This window comes from Syngnathus leptorhynchus, chromosome 16, assembly GCF_054491065.1.
Source record: "Syngnathus leptorhynchus isolate UIUO chromosome 16, UIUO_Slep, whole genome shotgun sequence".
NCBI lineage: Eukaryota > Metazoa > Chordata > Actinopteri > Syngnathiformes > Syngnathidae > Syngnathus > Syngnathus leptorhynchus.
In genome coordinates this window covers 6622903-6638737 of record NC_141210.1, presented here as the reverse complement: position 1 = coordinate 6638737, position 15835 = coordinate 6622903, and the positions used below count along the sequence as shown (strand labels likewise).

The 15835-nt window shown below is 38.4% G+C and overlaps 2 protein-coding genes across 3 annotated transcripts; one reads left to right on the top strand and one right to left on the bottom strand.

Annotated features, from left to right (window-relative positions):
* Positions 1 to 985: 985 nt before the first annotated feature.
* LOC147044471 (phosphoribosyl pyrophosphate synthase-associated protein 1) lies at positions 986 to 7280 on the bottom strand. 2 transcript variants are annotated; one of them, XM_085933792.1, is made up of 11 exons: positions 6860 to 7280; positions 6566 to 6618; positions 6325 to 6391; positions 6082 to 6254; positions 5884 to 5999; positions 5738 to 5793; positions 5519 to 5664; positions 4704 to 4745; positions 3085 to 3155; positions 2747 to 2893; positions 986 to 2593 (listed from the first exon to the last, which is right to left on the bottom strand). In XM_085933792.1, the coding sequence occupies exons 1-11, from the start codon at positions 6940 to 6942 to the stop codon at positions 2435 to 2437; spliced, it is 1113 nt and encodes a 370-aa protein (XP_085789918.1). In that variant the 5' UTR covers positions 6943 to 7280; the 3' UTR covers positions 986 to 2434. The 2 variants fall into 2 exon arrangements, with proteins under 2 accessions (XP_085789918.1, XP_085789919.1); XM_085933793.1 differs by lacking the exon at positions 4704 to 4745.
* Positions 7281 to 8648: 1368 nt separating this feature from the next.
* Positions 8649 to 12191, top strand: LOC147044470 (cytoglobin-1-like). The gene is made up of 4 exons (XM_085934087.1): positions 8649 to 8789; positions 8893 to 9035; positions 11373 to 11604; positions 11680 to 12191. The coding sequence occupies exons 2-4, from the start codon at positions 8893 to 8895 to the stop codon at positions 11842 to 11844; spliced, it is 540 nt and encodes a 179-aa protein (XP_085790213.1). The 5' UTR covers positions 8649 to 8789; the 3' UTR covers positions 11845 to 12191.
* The last annotated feature ends 3644 nt before the right edge of the window (positions 12192 to 15835 follow it).

Here is a 15835-nt window from a genome sequence, read left to right as displayed (position 1 = left end):
CTGAACAAGACCTCAATAGAAGTGCTTCTAAATATGTGATTTTAAATATGGACTTTCTTCTTGTCTTTTATGGAACGTCTGAAAAGTTTTCTGTGGATGAGTGTTGAGAATTAGCACTTGCGCCAGAACATTTAAAACAATGGATTCGGTTTGTCCAGTGGTTTTGTAATGTCCTTCTCGAATAAAGAAATGAATAAAATATGAGTACCTCTTGAAAATAAACTTTGGACGCTGAACAATATAAGATGCCAGAACATTGGTTACTTTGAGTGGAAATGATTTCAAATTGGCTGCATTTCTCACAGCATTTGAGACTATGGAAGAACTCAAGCAGAAACCTGTCTGATACTGCCCTCTTGTGGTCAATATTTCCAATGTCGCTCCAGTACTTTCTTAATAAATGCCAGAATGATTACAAATCTGATCTTTTCCTCCCTCTTATTTGCATTACAATTTGGAACAGCTTGACTTCTATCTGAATCTGTGTTGGCATAAATGATTAGCTTCCCCATTAGCTGACAGGGGTTGTGTTAATGGGTGAAAACTAGAAATATTCACCTAAAATCTCATTTCATTGCCCTGCTCGGATAGGCAAACCAAATAGGATGTAAATCGAAAATTCAAGGTGGATAATTTACTGCAATAAAATCAAAGTGAGATCAAAGATAAGTTCAAATGGAGGTGGATTCGTTAGCACTTCTGTTAGAATCTTCACGGCGTGACGGAGACCTTGTAACAAGTCGAATTTTAACGAGACGTCCGCTTTCACGTGCTCTTGAAGACTTCTGACATCAGTTTGCCACAATCACACATTGTTGTCGTTTCCACGTCACGTCCTGAGTGGTGGAATTCACACACCCACTTCCACCAAACTAAATCCATCTCAAAATTTGCAATATAAGTGAGTTTGTGAATTTCTGAGCTGTTTTATCAAATTTGAGTTGGATTTTTTTTTTTTTTAAATAGTCACTTTTTTATAGATCGGTATGGCAAATCGTTTCTTTTATTGAACGGACAATGACACACATTCAGTTGGGAAGTGGACAAAGGAAAACGGGAAGACATCATTAAGTTATAGCAACTGCCTGCTTGCAAATCAGCACGTGGGCATTTACAGTACAGAGAAATAATACATTGGAAACAAAGGGCAAAAAAAAAAAAAAAGCAAGCATTAAACCAACATCAGGAACATGGAAAATATTTTTTGCATTGTCTCATTAGGTATGTCCCTGAGCAGAGAACTATATTAACATACAGAGTAGACGAAGCAATAATTCTAACGCTCAAAAGGTGCACATGTTCAAAACATACATTCGTCAACATGACAACCTATGTGTACACTGAGACTGTAATTATATTTGCATTATTGCTAACAGCAATCACTTTTTCCAGATATCAATATAGGCGCTGGTTGTGTTTTCATTTTCGTGACATGTAAACAAAATCATGTTTATGGAAACGTACAAATTTAAATCGAACTAATTCAGTATTGTCATTTTCTATCATCACAATTGTGACTCGATGATGTAGGAAGATTAAAAGTCAATGGGGTAGCTAAATGTGATTTTGGTTCAAGAAAAGATGCCTGCTAAAAGTAATATTAGATTGCTAGCACGTTTAAGAGTTGATACTTTGCATCGCCATTGCCTTTGGGTATTTCATCAAAAGAAGGTTTTACAAGACGATGGGACCAAAAGTGTTTGAAGTTCATACTTCGGCTAAGAATCAATATTTAAAACACTGGTGTGTGTGTGTACTGAGAAAACATACTGACTTGTGAAAATAATCTTTGGGAAGTAAAGTTAAGCTAAATGACTAACACAAAAGCGAAGCAGACATTTTGTGGTAGCAATGTGAATGACATCACTGTTGCTAATGGATGATGAGAAAAAAAAAAACTCTAAATCTGGTCGCAATGAGGAATTTGGCTGTCTGAAAACCTCCCGCCCCAAATGAAATGCCTGCTAATCATAGTGCAATGCAGCTCAGACCGCAAAAGTCAGCAAGAGAGTTGGAGACACATAACAGCAAGAAGATGCATCCTACAACTTCTCAATTCATCAGTAGCATTTTTTTTAAGGCAATGATAAATCATCTAGAGTTATATACAATATGATGATTTAAGAAAGCTTCCAAAATACACGAGACATAATTAAGATTTAAAAAGAAAAGAATTCTATCACTTCACTCTTGTTTTGTAAACACTATTGGTGTGGATGACGATTTTTTTTTTTTTTTTTTTTTTGGCAGTCAAAAGGGGAAAAACACGCGTACAAATGGACAATAACATACATATGTGATGCATCTATGTTTCATTTCTTTTTTTGTTGTTGTTTTTGTTTTAAACATCATTACAATATGTTAGAAGTAGGCGGAAAAGTCCAAACCTTCCTTCAGTCACCATCTGACCCACCTCACCTCTCTGGTTTACACCTTAGTCGTCCACAGCAATGTTGCGGAAAAGGTAAGCCATGGACTCGCCGTTATGGATACGGCGGATGGCCTCAGCCAGGATCATACTGACATCCACCGTCTTGATTTTGGGACACTGAAGCTTCTGCACTTCATGCGGGACTGTATTGGTCACCACCACCTCAAACACAAAACAAATCCTTACTTACTAATGTAGTGCTTTTTTTTGTTTAAATATTCGTATTTTTGGATGCACCTGTACATTGTGTTGACGAGTAAAGATTCAACAATGAAGTGTATTAGACATTAATTATTTTGTTGTTGTTGTCCTCACCTCATCAATGGCCGACTCTTCGATGAGACGTGGAGCATCGGCTGAGAGTAATCCATGTGTGGCCATGATGTAAATTTTGTAGGCGCCTCTTTCTTTCAGGATCTCAGCGGCTGCCAAAAAATCTCCTACGTCGTCGATGATGTCATCCTGGAGAGGAAACGCGGCAGTCAAGAATTTGTGGATTTTGCAAAAGTGGACCAATGTTTGCAAATTGGTGCATGCAAAATTTCAAGTATGCACATAATTCAACAACAACAACAACAAAAATCAAAGCGGCAGATAGTTGAATGCATCTTTTGGTTGGGCGCAATCAACCCAAGATTGGAGCAACCTCTTACCACGATGATGGCAATTCTTCCCCCCACGTCCCCAACAACAGTAATGGGAGGCTTCTCCTTGGCCATCATCACTGAAAAGCAAATCGGTTTTCGTTAGCAGCGTCGCAGATTCGGCGTTCAAGCCTGTTCGTGAGTCACTCTCAGTAGATTGGGTAAAATGGGTTGAGAAAATAGTTAGCATTTTAGGAAAATCACTGTGCCAAATTCCTTTTTGATGTTAAGTTCACAACGCCATCTTCATGTTTAATTGGCAAGAGGCTGCAGAATTATTCCCCCCCCATTCTACCCCACCTATGAGATTTTCTTTTTTTTTTTGAAACGCCATAATGTATAGCACATGCCATGCAAAGAATCCAGAAGTTTTTTTTGTTTTTTTTTCTGCCCAGGATACCCAATCAGAAGGCAGCGCCGCAACTGTCCGCAGCGTGCATATGAACAAGTATGCACCAGAGAAACGTTATTTGACGCTGGACAACAGTGTATGGCAACCACTGCCGAGGCTTTCTTCATTCACGGTTGCCAATCTCACGGGGTCAATCGTCAGTCCAACATCGCTGCTTCCAGCGAACACTTGCATACATGCACACAATCGTCACAATGCACCTTGAGATTTGTTTTTCATGTGTGTTTGTGCGTTGTTTTTGTTTTTTTGTTTTTTTTTACTTTGCTTTTGTGAATGTTTCTTCCAATACAGTAGCATTGTGAGAATTGTTGGCCATGTAAATGCTTCGATTAATTCAAAAGGGTTGAAGGAGACAATCAGCCAAACCAAGCCATTTCTAAAAGGGGAAAGTATCAGGAAGAAGAGAGAGGAAGGCGCATGCCTTGTGCAACACTACTGAATACCCACACGGCATCAGTCAGTCATGTAAACACCACAAAGTCAAACCAATGATCGCCTGGTTAGCAGTAAACACACCTCTGTGAAGTTCTTAACGACTTGCCGAGACACTTTGAAACATGTCTGATCTCCAAAGCGTAACGCTGCGCTTTTCTAAAACGAGCCCAAAAACCCATTCAACTAAAATGTCAGTAAATAAAAGAGATTTTTTTTTTTTTTTTGCAGTGTTGAAAATTATCAAGCAAATTCATTTGGAAGGTTACCTCTTCCTGCAGGTAAATCATTTTTAACGCTAGGGAAAGTATGCTTCATCGGTCTCATCACGTGCAGTCGACAAGAGCAAAAATGTTAATCGGATTTAAAAAAAAATAAAATAAAAAAGCAGCTTGAATAAAGATGCCACATGTGCTGATTGGCAAGATGAGTCCAGATATTGAAGTCAAGAAGAAAAAAAGGAAAAATAATAATGTTTGCCGTGGTTCTGGTTTTGATTTATGGAAAATAAAATCAGAACACTACAAAACAAAGGTTTGGACCATCTTGTAGAAGGAACCGTCTGGAATGTGAGGTGGGGTGCAAAACAATTTGCCATTTTCTCTTTTACCGCTTATATACGTTTTTGTTTAGTTTTTTTAACACCGGTCACCCTTCTTCAATCCAGACGATTTTTTTCCCAGGATGCGACACAAACTCTTTGCCGGCACATGCACGAACTGAGGATCCATTTGAAGAGGAACCGTTTTCATAGTTAGAATGTAGGTTAGGTTTATGCTCGTACTTGGAAGCTCTATGCCAGGGAACGGAGCTTGTTGTTTGCCTGCTATTGCCAACAAATAAACACCACATTAAACACAAATGCACACATTTCACAAACACATGATGCCAAGACTTGCAAAATCCTCTTGTGGATCATTCGTCAATAGACTTTCTTTGTATATGTTGACGGAATTTGACAATTGCTGCTCCAGGGGAGGATTTTTAAAGTCAATGGTGAGAATAAAAATATAAGTAAAAAGGAGAAATATGTTGATTAAATAATGAGGATGTTGTGGGGGTTTTTTTTTTGGAGTCATTTGCCAATGACACATTTTGGTTTTTTTTTGGTCAGACTCAGTTGCTGGCCTGAGCCTTACCGGCAAATGATAAAAAGTTCCAAATTAATCCAGAGAAAACAATACATACATGCAATAAAATATATTTTTTAAAACTTGGACATTGGTCTTATATTGTTCCCCAATGCACAATCCATTAAACTTAATTAGTTGACAATTGCAAAAAGTAAGATAAGTAACAACTAATTAAATTTAGGTTATTTATGAAGATATTTTAAGGTTGCAACGTGATAAATAATATTTAGGCAATCAAAAGCATGCAATCGCACAAATTCTATTTCTTCATTCATGTATGATTGGATGATATGGGTGGCTAAAATTTCATGTTTGGTTCAAGTATGGCAAATGAACACAAAGTTGGTCTTAGTTCCACGAAACCATACAATGCGCTGCTTTTGGCTTCATTCCAACCTAGGAAATTCATAACAGAAAAATCACAGCAGAAATGAAAGTTATCCATTTTAAACAATGGCTTCCTTACAAGGCAGCTCTAATCCCGTGTGTCCCGTGGTGTTGCGTACACATGGTGGCGAATGCCTTCCGTCAGCCATGTCCGACTCAGAACACTGAGCCTCGCCGTGAATCACGGCCAGACCCAAACGCAGGCGTTCCGCGTAGGACTGAGCTCTAGAAGAATCAATGACAAAACCCATTTTTTACTTTGTGCCAAAATGTCATTGAATGTTTTCCAGGCATTTACCTCTTGGCTGCTGCTGGAGATTTGGCCACTATGATGGCGTTCCTGTAATCTGGAATCTATACGCATATGGAGGAAAAGAAAAAAAAAATCTTTAAAATAGGTACGTTATTCAAGTGCTAACAAGTTTGCTTGAATGGAATTATCACCTCTTCTTGGATATACTGGATCAAGAATGGGGAAGCCCGCAAATTGTCCACGGGAAAGGAAAAGAAACCTTGGATCTCTTTTTGATGCAAGTCCATTGTGATAATGTGTGTAAGACCTTCATCGTAAAAAAAATGTTAAAGATGAAATTCTTACAATATGTATATATAAACAAATGAGGTGACAGAGAGGCTCTTTACCTGCTTTTGCCAACATGGATGCTAACAGCTTACATACTATGGAGCCCCTCTTCCTCATCTTGCACTGTTTGCTGTAGGGGAAGTATGGAATAACCCCGATGATGTTTTTGGCACAAGAAGTCTTGAGGGCATAGGCCATAACCAGCAGCTCCATGATTGCCGTGTTGACATCTCTGCTTGGAGTCAAGAGATAATGTAATAACAAACCGCCAGAGCTTCAACCACAGATATTGCGACACTCACCGTGGTATGGTTTGGATTATGAAGATGGTTTGTCCACGAACAGATTCTTTTACATCCACTCTTGTTTCTGCATACAAATAAAATATGTAAGAAACAACAAAGCAGTGTCGTGTTTTTTGGTGTGTCATATCAATATTTCAGCTGATGTATAAAAGTATGACTGCGGCTGGAAAAATACTTGATGGAAATGTTGAATGCTTTCTTTACAACTCTTTTTTTTTTTTTACTATTTTTTTCTTACCACTATTAGACTCTTGGAAGACAACCGACTTTCCCAGCTCAACTCCCAGTCGTCTGAAAAGCAAAAGCATTTGTGTTACGCAGACTCACCCAAACAAGTGGTCTTTCAAAAATTCACAATAAATGATTTCGTGGATTGATCGACCATGTAATAGACAGAATGCAGTGTATGTACTGTTCTTAACAAAACTATAACAGGTCGAACAGGTTTAACATATGGAGACGAATGTGTAACTTAAATAGTTTAGTAAATATAGCACGCATGTTGGAGCGAGATGAATTGCAACATTCTTACTCTGTTATCTTCTTCGCCAGCTCTGTGCATGCTACGGAGGAATTTGCAGAGAAAACACGATAACCACTTTTGGCGACGTTCATGGTGCTGTTGATCCCGTCCACTACCAAGAGACCCACACTGGATTTGAAGTGAAATTTGCAGTTTCGTTTCTAGTGACGTTGACGTTAGCTTCCGTGTTAGCTGCTTGTGCGCTCGCCAGTGATCTTAAAACTGCAACCGATCAAAACTACAACTTTGGATTTGTTGGAAACGTATGAAAAGAGTTGCATAGAAGTATGCTACGTCATTGAAATTTACTAGAACGTCTTGCGATCTTCTCAAGACTGATGGATACCTGACCAGTTCAGGTAGCGTGCCGCTGGTGCAAGTATCAGCTGGTATTTGTTACTACGGAAGCTTCGCTGAGACAAACTTTGCGAATTCGCGTCGCACATTAGCGTCACCGCGTGGCTCAAATAAACCCTTAAATAACGCGTTACTTTCAGATTATTTTTAAATACGACGTTAATTACTTATATCTAATTTCTTAAATCCCATAATTTGCCACCCCTGCAGCATGTGATAGAATTTGCCAGAATCCTTTAGAATCTAAAGTTGACCTGGTTGTGAAGGTATAGAAATATATTCTGAACCGTTTTCCATCATTATTTCTAACGGAACCACATACAATCAATTGTCACTCTGCCTTTAATTCTACCAATAGCAATCATTCAAGCAAAAATATGACTATTATATTCATATTATTATACATTCTGATGTATCTTTTTTTTCCACCGCTTGCATGCAAGGAGATGAATCCAACAAATCTCTATCTCTATCTAATTGACCTCATTTGACTTGGGCTATGTTGATCATGATGTCAATCAATCATCTGAAATGGATGACTTCTGTATGGTATGTACCTTGAGGTGCAACAAAAACAAACTGAGAAGATAAACACCTGCAAAAAAATGACACACTGGTCGGACGACGTTGGCAGTGGCACATCCGCACAACGTTGTGTTCTTCCCTTTTCTTTTCTTTTCTTTTTTTTTAAACAGCTTGATCATTAATGACACACTTGTCAATGTTTAACCTGTACGTTTAACACCTTCTGCATACACATTGTAGCACCTCTGTGTATGTTGATCTTCACATTTAACATTTATTTCTCTCAACAGGTGGCCTTCAAATAATTCTCGACTGATTGATGTTCCGTTCCCAGCCAGTCATGAAATCTGAGCACATTCTCAGCTGTGACAACAAAACCAAGGTACCACTTCCTTGGATAACCTTTGTCACAGGCTCACAGCAAGGGTGAATAGTATACATTTCAAAGAGTGCTTCATGGGCTGAGAGTGTGTATGTGTGTGTGTGGGGGGGGGGGCAGACTTGAAACCATGCAGTGATGCATGCAGTCTGTAACAAAGAAAAAAAAATCAAAATAAATGAGATTCTGTCCCATTTATTACTGACGTCATTCTGTTTAATTTACACCATTTATGCTGTCTGGTTTTGTGTGGAATTGAAAATGTTGAGAGGTTAATCTCCTGAACAGTTAAGAATGGGAATAATGGAAGAACAGGTCGCATTGGGATTTTATCCTTTTTTTTTATGTCTTAATCTGAAATTGTATCTCTGACGGCGGATTATTTTTCCAAATTTCTATCTCATCATGTTTTCATCAAACAGCACTTATAGAAAAGTGAGGTGGAAAGGGGAGCAGGAGGAGAGGGAGTGTGTGAAAGGGAGAGGACAGAAGCTCCTCCTTGTTCGCTGCGTGTGTTTCTTGTGGGGGTTTTTTTCTTCTCCCCAGCCCGTTCTTCACTCACACCAAGATTCAGTGCTTGGAGCGCAACAATTCTCATTGGGGCAAAGACGCAAAGGAAAGCAGCTTGCTCCCCCTCTTTCCCATCACAAGAAAAGAGCCAAGACAAAAAAAAAAAAGGTAGGATTTGACTTTTATATGCTATTTATTTAGTAAGTAGGGGGCAGCTAGATCTTTGCCCTCCTTTTTGTATGTGTTAAGCACTGATCAAGTGTGTTTTTAGATGGAGAGGATGCAAGGAGAGGGAGATCTGGACCACCTGGAGAGATCAAGCTCACTGACTGACAAGGATAAGGTGAACATCCAGGAGACCTGGGCAAAGGTTTACCAGAACTGTGATGATGTTGGAGTGGCCATACTCATTCGGTATTTACTTTTACTCTCTTGTTGATAGCATCCGATAGAGATTTTTTTTTTTCTTCACACATTATTTTCAAATTTATTCTCAGATGGGCACCAAATTTATATGACTGTAATTATCAAGCCATATTGATGCTTCTTTGTTACAGTACTTTTTGGAGCCAATTTTATACTGATTGTTTAAAGGAACACAGCCAGTCATAGTTTTTTTTTTTTAAATGAAATAGTCTCACTTTCTTGTAGATAATCCCATTCATCAAAAAGTAGAGGCAAAGGGATAAACAATAATCCATCAATCAGACACCCTTGGCTCTCAAAGGGCTCCCTCCCTTAAAGCAGGTTATGTTTTGAATGCCAGGCATCCCAAGGTGGCTCGACTATATCACAAGCAATCTGGCTTTCAAAACATCTCTTTTTTTTTTTTTTTTTTTGGTAGCGATAAGGGTGAGTGTGTTTTCTTTACAAACTGCATCATTGAATTTTGTGAAGTCATCATGTAAACATCAACTTCATCCAAGTATGGTGGACCAAAGCAATCTGTTTGGGTTTATTCTGGAAGTTTTGGCAGCTGCTGCTGTTGTCTTTTAAAAAGGGAGAGGAAATGGGTTATCTACATACATATGAATTGGAAGTTTAAGGGGACCTCAGATGGAATGCAAAGAATTTACCTCCTCCCACTCACCTTTATTCTTCTATATTACTTACAGATGACGGGGTGGGTATCGCAGTTGAAGCATAATATTTTTCTAAACACTCACTGGAACTTTGATTCGAAATATCAGTTCCAACGCACACTCACTACCGATGAAGAATTGTATAAATATATTACCTGTATAAAATTACATCTTAAACAGTCAATTTATCAGTTGTATATTTTGGTTACTATATTAGATTGGATAAGAAAAAAAAACATAAAAATTATTTAAAAAAAAGATTTGCTTGCATGGCTAATGCAGAGTGTCAAACCCAGATACTGTCCATCTTTAATTCAAAATCTTTTTTTTTTTCATTCCATCCAGCGACCTTGAAAGATTTAATGAATTAATCCACGGTAAATTTCCTGCTTGTTGCTGAGAGTCCTCTCCATGAAACCTCAGAGTAAACTTTGAAGCTATGAAACTGCCCATTCCCCCTCTTACAGGTTACAGATAATATCTAAAAGAGTAGACTTTGACACAGCCTGTGAAATTAAAAACTTTCTCCAGGTTCAGCTTCTGGGTTCATCTTGAAGAATAGATAACGAAGGATTACGACTGTGATGGCCGTGTAAAATACTAATGAGGCTATTTATATGCAACCACAGGTGGTGCAATTCCATGCACCAAAGATTAAACATCATGGTCCCTCATTAGCTTGTAAGAGTCAAATTAAAATACTTATAGAGGTCTTCCATTTACATAGAGCTCAACATCCAACCTGAATCTTTGTCAAGAATTTCAATTCATAAAGAAATCTGAAAGAGGAAGTTCATTGTTTAAAAGCTAATTAGTAGACGACAATGAAACATCAGGATTAGATTAGCAGATGTTTTGGCCTTCGTTCTAAAAAGTGGGAGGGGTTAAGGTTTTTTTTTTTTTTTTTTAAATTTGGGGAAAATTTGAGATATGCAGTATAAAATTATTCCCAATTGAAACTCATATATTAGCAATAGGCAACTTTATTTCACAATAATGAAATAATCCACCCATGGATAAATTTTTATACTGCTTGTCAACAAGGTCAACCAAAGTCTCTCCTAGCTGACAGATGTGAGACAGGCTGCAGACTTGTCTGGACCTCCTCTCATTTAGTCTCAAATTGTCACATGTGGACAATTTAGAGTCTCAATAATCCTAACACACATGTTTTGGGAATGTGGAAGGAAGCTGGGAGTACCTGAAGAAAAGGCTGGAAATGAAATTCGAACCCTGAAATTTTTTTATAATGAGATCCAGATGTGCCGACGTCTCACCAAAACTAAACAAAAATATTACAAGTTTACTACTAACTTTGTTTTCACCAGATGTTATTCATTTAATTCAGTGAGATTTTTAACGTTAAATTATTCTGTTATTGCATTCCATAGCCAAAACAAAAATACTCACGGGATACAGGTTTTATTCTTTCAATGTGACTTTTTTTTTTATTGTTTTATTTCTACTGCCTAAAATCTCCCCAGTGTACATTTTTACAATAAATATATAAACACAACTTTGTCAAAAACAATCGGTGATGCATGTGTTCCATTGGCTGCATGTATTTGCTCATAATATCTCGGCGCCAATAAAAAACTAGTGCAAGCACAAATTCAAGGGATTAAATGAGCTCCGCACCCTCATACTGATTTTCATCCCCCTCCGACAGGCTGTTTGTTAACTTCCCCTCATCCAAGCAATACTTCATCAAGTTTAAGAACATAGAGGACCCAGAGGAACTGGAAAAGAATCCCCAGCTGAGGAATCACGCACGCAGAGTCATGAGCAGCATCAATATGCTGGTGGAGAACCTGGCTAACCCGGAGAAGATAGCCTCAGCGCTGAAGCTACTCGGCAAAGCACACGCGCTTCGGCACAAAGTGGACCCAGCGTACTTTAAGGTTGCACCACAAACTCATTACAATTACTGTACAATTTTTTTGGGGTTTGAATTTTCTCATTTTTGTGCATGTCAGATCCTCAATGGTGTTATCCTGGAAGTCTTGGGAGAAGTGTTCCCAGATGTGATGACAGCAGATGTAGCAGGAGCATGGACTAAACTCTTGGCTACAGTCTACACCGGTATCACCAGCACCTATGAAGAACTGGGTTGGACAAAGCTCTCCACCTCAACCGGGTGAAGGTTTATTGAACGGCGCGTACCTATAGACCTCTGACTGTGTGTCTTCAAGGATGAACGACTTCACTTTGAAATGATGTATCTTCTTCGCATAGAATCTATATCGCAGAAATACCGTCTCATGTTATCTATCGGCAGCTATGGGATAGCATCGAAGTGTATCAAAGGAGAAGAAGACACGTAGAATGTGCCTTGTAATGTATGTGTAAAGTACATATATCCTAAAAACTGCCATGTAAATAATGCTTCTGTCTTTGCTAGTGTAAACCATGCGAGAGACTGAGAATAACATTTTTACATTTTTAAAAATAATCATACTAGATTTTCTCATCATGACGTACCTTTGTATCCACATTTACCAATGTTTTGAAATAAAAATATATTTAAAAAAAGGCCACGTGACTCGATATGAGATACCAATATTGCTACTCGTTTTGTATAATTAATTTGGTCCCGTTTCGATCTCGTTACGCTTAGCTAATGAGTGTATTGAATAATATATGGTGACACCATTGCATTTAACATGAAAGAATATCTTTAAGAGCTCGTACATTATTTAGCCCAATGATTTCTGCAACGACAGTCTTGATTTAAGTACTCCAGATATCATCCATGTATTTTCTATTTTGCATTCTCCAGGTGGATTTGGCTTGCTGTGCTGACAATCTGACAATGAATCTCATGGTGGTTGTTTTTAGAACAGAACCCCACAGCAGGCTCTGTTTGCCTCCTAGTCCTGCCAGCTAGATCGAACCCCTCCTTGATCCCAGCTAATCCTCTCAGCTAATCTTTACGTTTGAGAGTCACAGCCAAGAGGAAGACAGGAATAGTCTGATTGTTACACCACAAGTGTTTGCCTTTTCAATTTGACGCTTTCAATGGGAGCGGAGGTCTCGCTGCTCTAATCACCGGGAGATCCTTGGGAAAGGATCATGTGCACCACAATGGCAGTCCTTACCACCATCGGGCTCATCCTGCGGCATAAATTCTCCAGTAAAATCAACCCGTAAGTAGTTTGCTGGTCATTTTCTTGGAGTTTGCAGGATGTGAATAAATATTCTTATCATCGGACGCAGGCAGAAGGAGGAAGAGGTACCATATGTGAAGAGCAAGCAAGCTCCAGAAAATCAGAAATGACAGTGAGTATTACTAAAAAACTTAGGAATGGGTCAAATAAGAAGATCCTAGGAAAACTTGTAGTGTGTGTGTGTGTGTGTGGGGGGGGGGGGGGGGTCAGAAGGGGCTCCAGACAAGGGTGGAAAGTGGAGCAGTGGAACATGTTCCTGAGGCACAGATGCATAAAGATCGCAAAGATGCCTGTCCCACATTTTTCTGTTATGCACCGGCTGCAGCTCGACTTACACTAAATGATTCAGAGGCTGAACAACAATCCATCATCATCACTTTGGAAGCTTAGAACAAATACATCTGCAGCTGTAGGAAATGTGATCAACAATGTGGTGAAGGTTTGATTTTGATCAAAATGGATCAAGTTTTAGGAAATCAAGTCATTTGGTGGAGCAACTAAAGCAAGATACATCAAACTCAAGGCCCGGGGGCCAGATTTGGCCCGCCACATCATTTCATGTGGCCTGCAAAATCATGACTGTCAACTCAATGTTTTTTGTTAAAATGCCAAAACTCGAAATTGTATTTCTTCTTAATTACTGTGAGATATTGCAAAAAAAATGGTTTGAAAATTGTTGAACTTTTCTGTTGATATTATGGTTGACCTGTGGTTTATTATGTGGCTAATCATGGTTGCAGTTTGGTGGACATCTGTCCCACGTCATAGTTATCCCATAAAAAACTAGCATGTCATCCATGAAAGAATTCAAAACATCAATCTGGGGTCAAATTCCATTCACCCAAATGTCTCGTCTTGGAACCACCCTGACCTTGACCCAACTTGACATCTGTGGGATCTACTTGGCATGTTTCGACATTTGGCTGACCTGCCATGCTTCATGAGTCATAAGTCATCGGCGGCAGTGTGTGACTATCGTGAGGAGGCTGTGTTTGTTTTTTTACTCATGTTACTGATCTTAAAACATGTCTTGTTTCTTCCTTATTACTCATTATAAGTACTTACTCAATCTAACTAGTTTGTTGTTTTGGCAGTGTATTTGGGTTTTTTATTTTTCTGCATGATGAAGGGTCACTTTGCTTGCAACATTCTTCAAATTGGTAGATCATATTTTGTAGTTCTTCCTGTTCTCCTTGCTAATGAGTGGCTAACATCCAGTAGTGGTTTTTGGCACGGGGTGGCTTTTTTTTTGTTTTTTTTATGTAACGTGGGGGGGGGCACGAAAATTTCAGTAATTTGAGATTGGCTGGCGATCAATTCAAGGTGTGCCCTGCCTCCTTGCCCAAAGACTACTGGGGTGGGCTCCAGCATGCTTCGTGTGGATAAGTGAAATAATTCCTTACATGTCTTCTCATTTTCTCCCAATACTGATTCGGACAGGTCTGCTCATCGAAGCTCATGCCTATTTTCAACCTGGAGTGAAGAAACAACAAAGTCTGTCGAGGGGGGGAGGATTGAGCATTCTGGTCTGTCCAGCACATGCTCTCTTTTCTGCGACAGGGAACTGAGGCAAAGGGAATTTGGACTGAATTCCAGTTTCAAGATAACGTTTTTGTGTTTTCATGCCAGTTTAAGCTGGTTAGATTTGCACTATGGCCCTTTATTGTGGTTTGAGTTAGCTTTGCGCGAAAGAGTTTCTGGCAGAGAAACATCTAAAACTAGTTATGTGCCTCCTTGTAATAAATAAATAAATAAATAAATAAATAAAACGGTGGTCTTTTTGACTAAATGCAAAGGATGTCTCTTATGTGACCTGAAGTCTGTGAAATGGTCAAATTCTGTTTTCCTGATTTTTTTTTTTTTTTTTAAAGCTTACTGTCCCCTTTGCTTAAAAAAAAAAGCACACACATCTGTATGCTGTTTATATCATAATCTACTTGTTTGATGCTGATGAAAGAAAAATAAAAGTACAAACACGGCAAGTGTCAGCAAGTAATAGTCAAGGAATGTATGTATGTCATGAATCATCCCGTAACCTGCTGTGGTGAATTAAAATGTTAAGCCATGTTATCTCTAGGATTCAATTAAAATCTTTGAAAATACTGCACTAAAAATACTTTACATTTCAGTAGAAAGGATGGGATTAGTTCTGTCCATTTTGGGTTATCAGGAGGCATTATGGAGAGGGCATCAGATGTACCCCCCAAAGTCCAAGGAGTATGTAGTAAATCATTTGGATGATAAATGACACATTTATTCAGATGGTTTTAATTGCTGTAATGCTATTTATTGCTGAACTGGAACTGAACTCACTTCTTGCATCATACCACACTGAAGCAGTTTAAGATGTTTTTTTTTTAATGTAGTTGCATTTAATATGTGTTACTTGCAGTATTCTGAAGTCGCACTAAAAGTCCAGTTAGTTAGAAATTGGGCAAGTAGGCCAATGTACACAAAAAGAAAAGACTTGCAAGATAATAAGCAACGCTCACACATTTCTGCAGACTAGAAGTTATTTCTCGGTTAACGTTTTGCTGACTTAACGCACATGTCTTACTAAATTAAATATAGGCAAAATGTGAATTATTCTAATAGTTGAACTTTTTTTAAAAAAAATGTATTTTGTAAATTTCGATGCCACCTGGTGGTGGAATTGTTGGAAAGCATTATGTGGCATTTACAGGGTTGCACTGACAAGCGCAGTAATGTCTGAAGTGGTTGGAATGATTGAATGAAAATAAAAACACAAATTTTGCTAATACCATAAAATGTGCACACAAATGTTTATTCATGAGTTGTACACGTATGCAATAATTAACTTTGAATAAAAATGGTTTAAAAAATAAATGCATTATGATTTAACTGTAAAATCAAATTTTAAATAAAACATACTTTGTTTTACTGCAAATTTACAGGAAACACAGGGTTAGCTGAAAACAACATTTCCCACAATGCAAGTCGGCAG

Coding starts and splice junctions, on each gene's coding strand:
- LOC147044471 (XM_085933792.1), bottom strand. CDS start 6,942: ATGAACGTCGCCAAAAGTGGTTATCGTGTTTTCTCTGCAAATTCCTCC. Junction 5,794..5,883: donor TCCAGTATATCCAAGAAGAG/GTGATAATTCCA, acceptor ATATGCGTATAG/ATTCCAGATTACAGGAACGC. Junction 2,594..2,746: donor AAGAGTCGGCCATTGATGAG/GTGAGGACAACA, acceptor TTTGTGTTTGAG/GTGGTGGTGACCAATACAGT.
- LOC147044470 (XM_085934087.1), top strand. CDS start 8,893: ATGGAGAGGATGCAAGGAGAGGGAGATCTGGACCACCTGGAGAGATCA. Junction 9,036..11,372: donor GGAGTGGCCATACTCATTCG/GTATTTACTTTT, acceptor CCCCTCCGACAG/GCTGTTTGTTAACTTCCCCT. Junction 11,605..11,679: donor TGGACCCAGCGTACTTTAAG/GTTGCACCACAA, acceptor TGTGCATGTCAG/ATCCTCAATGGTGTTATCCT.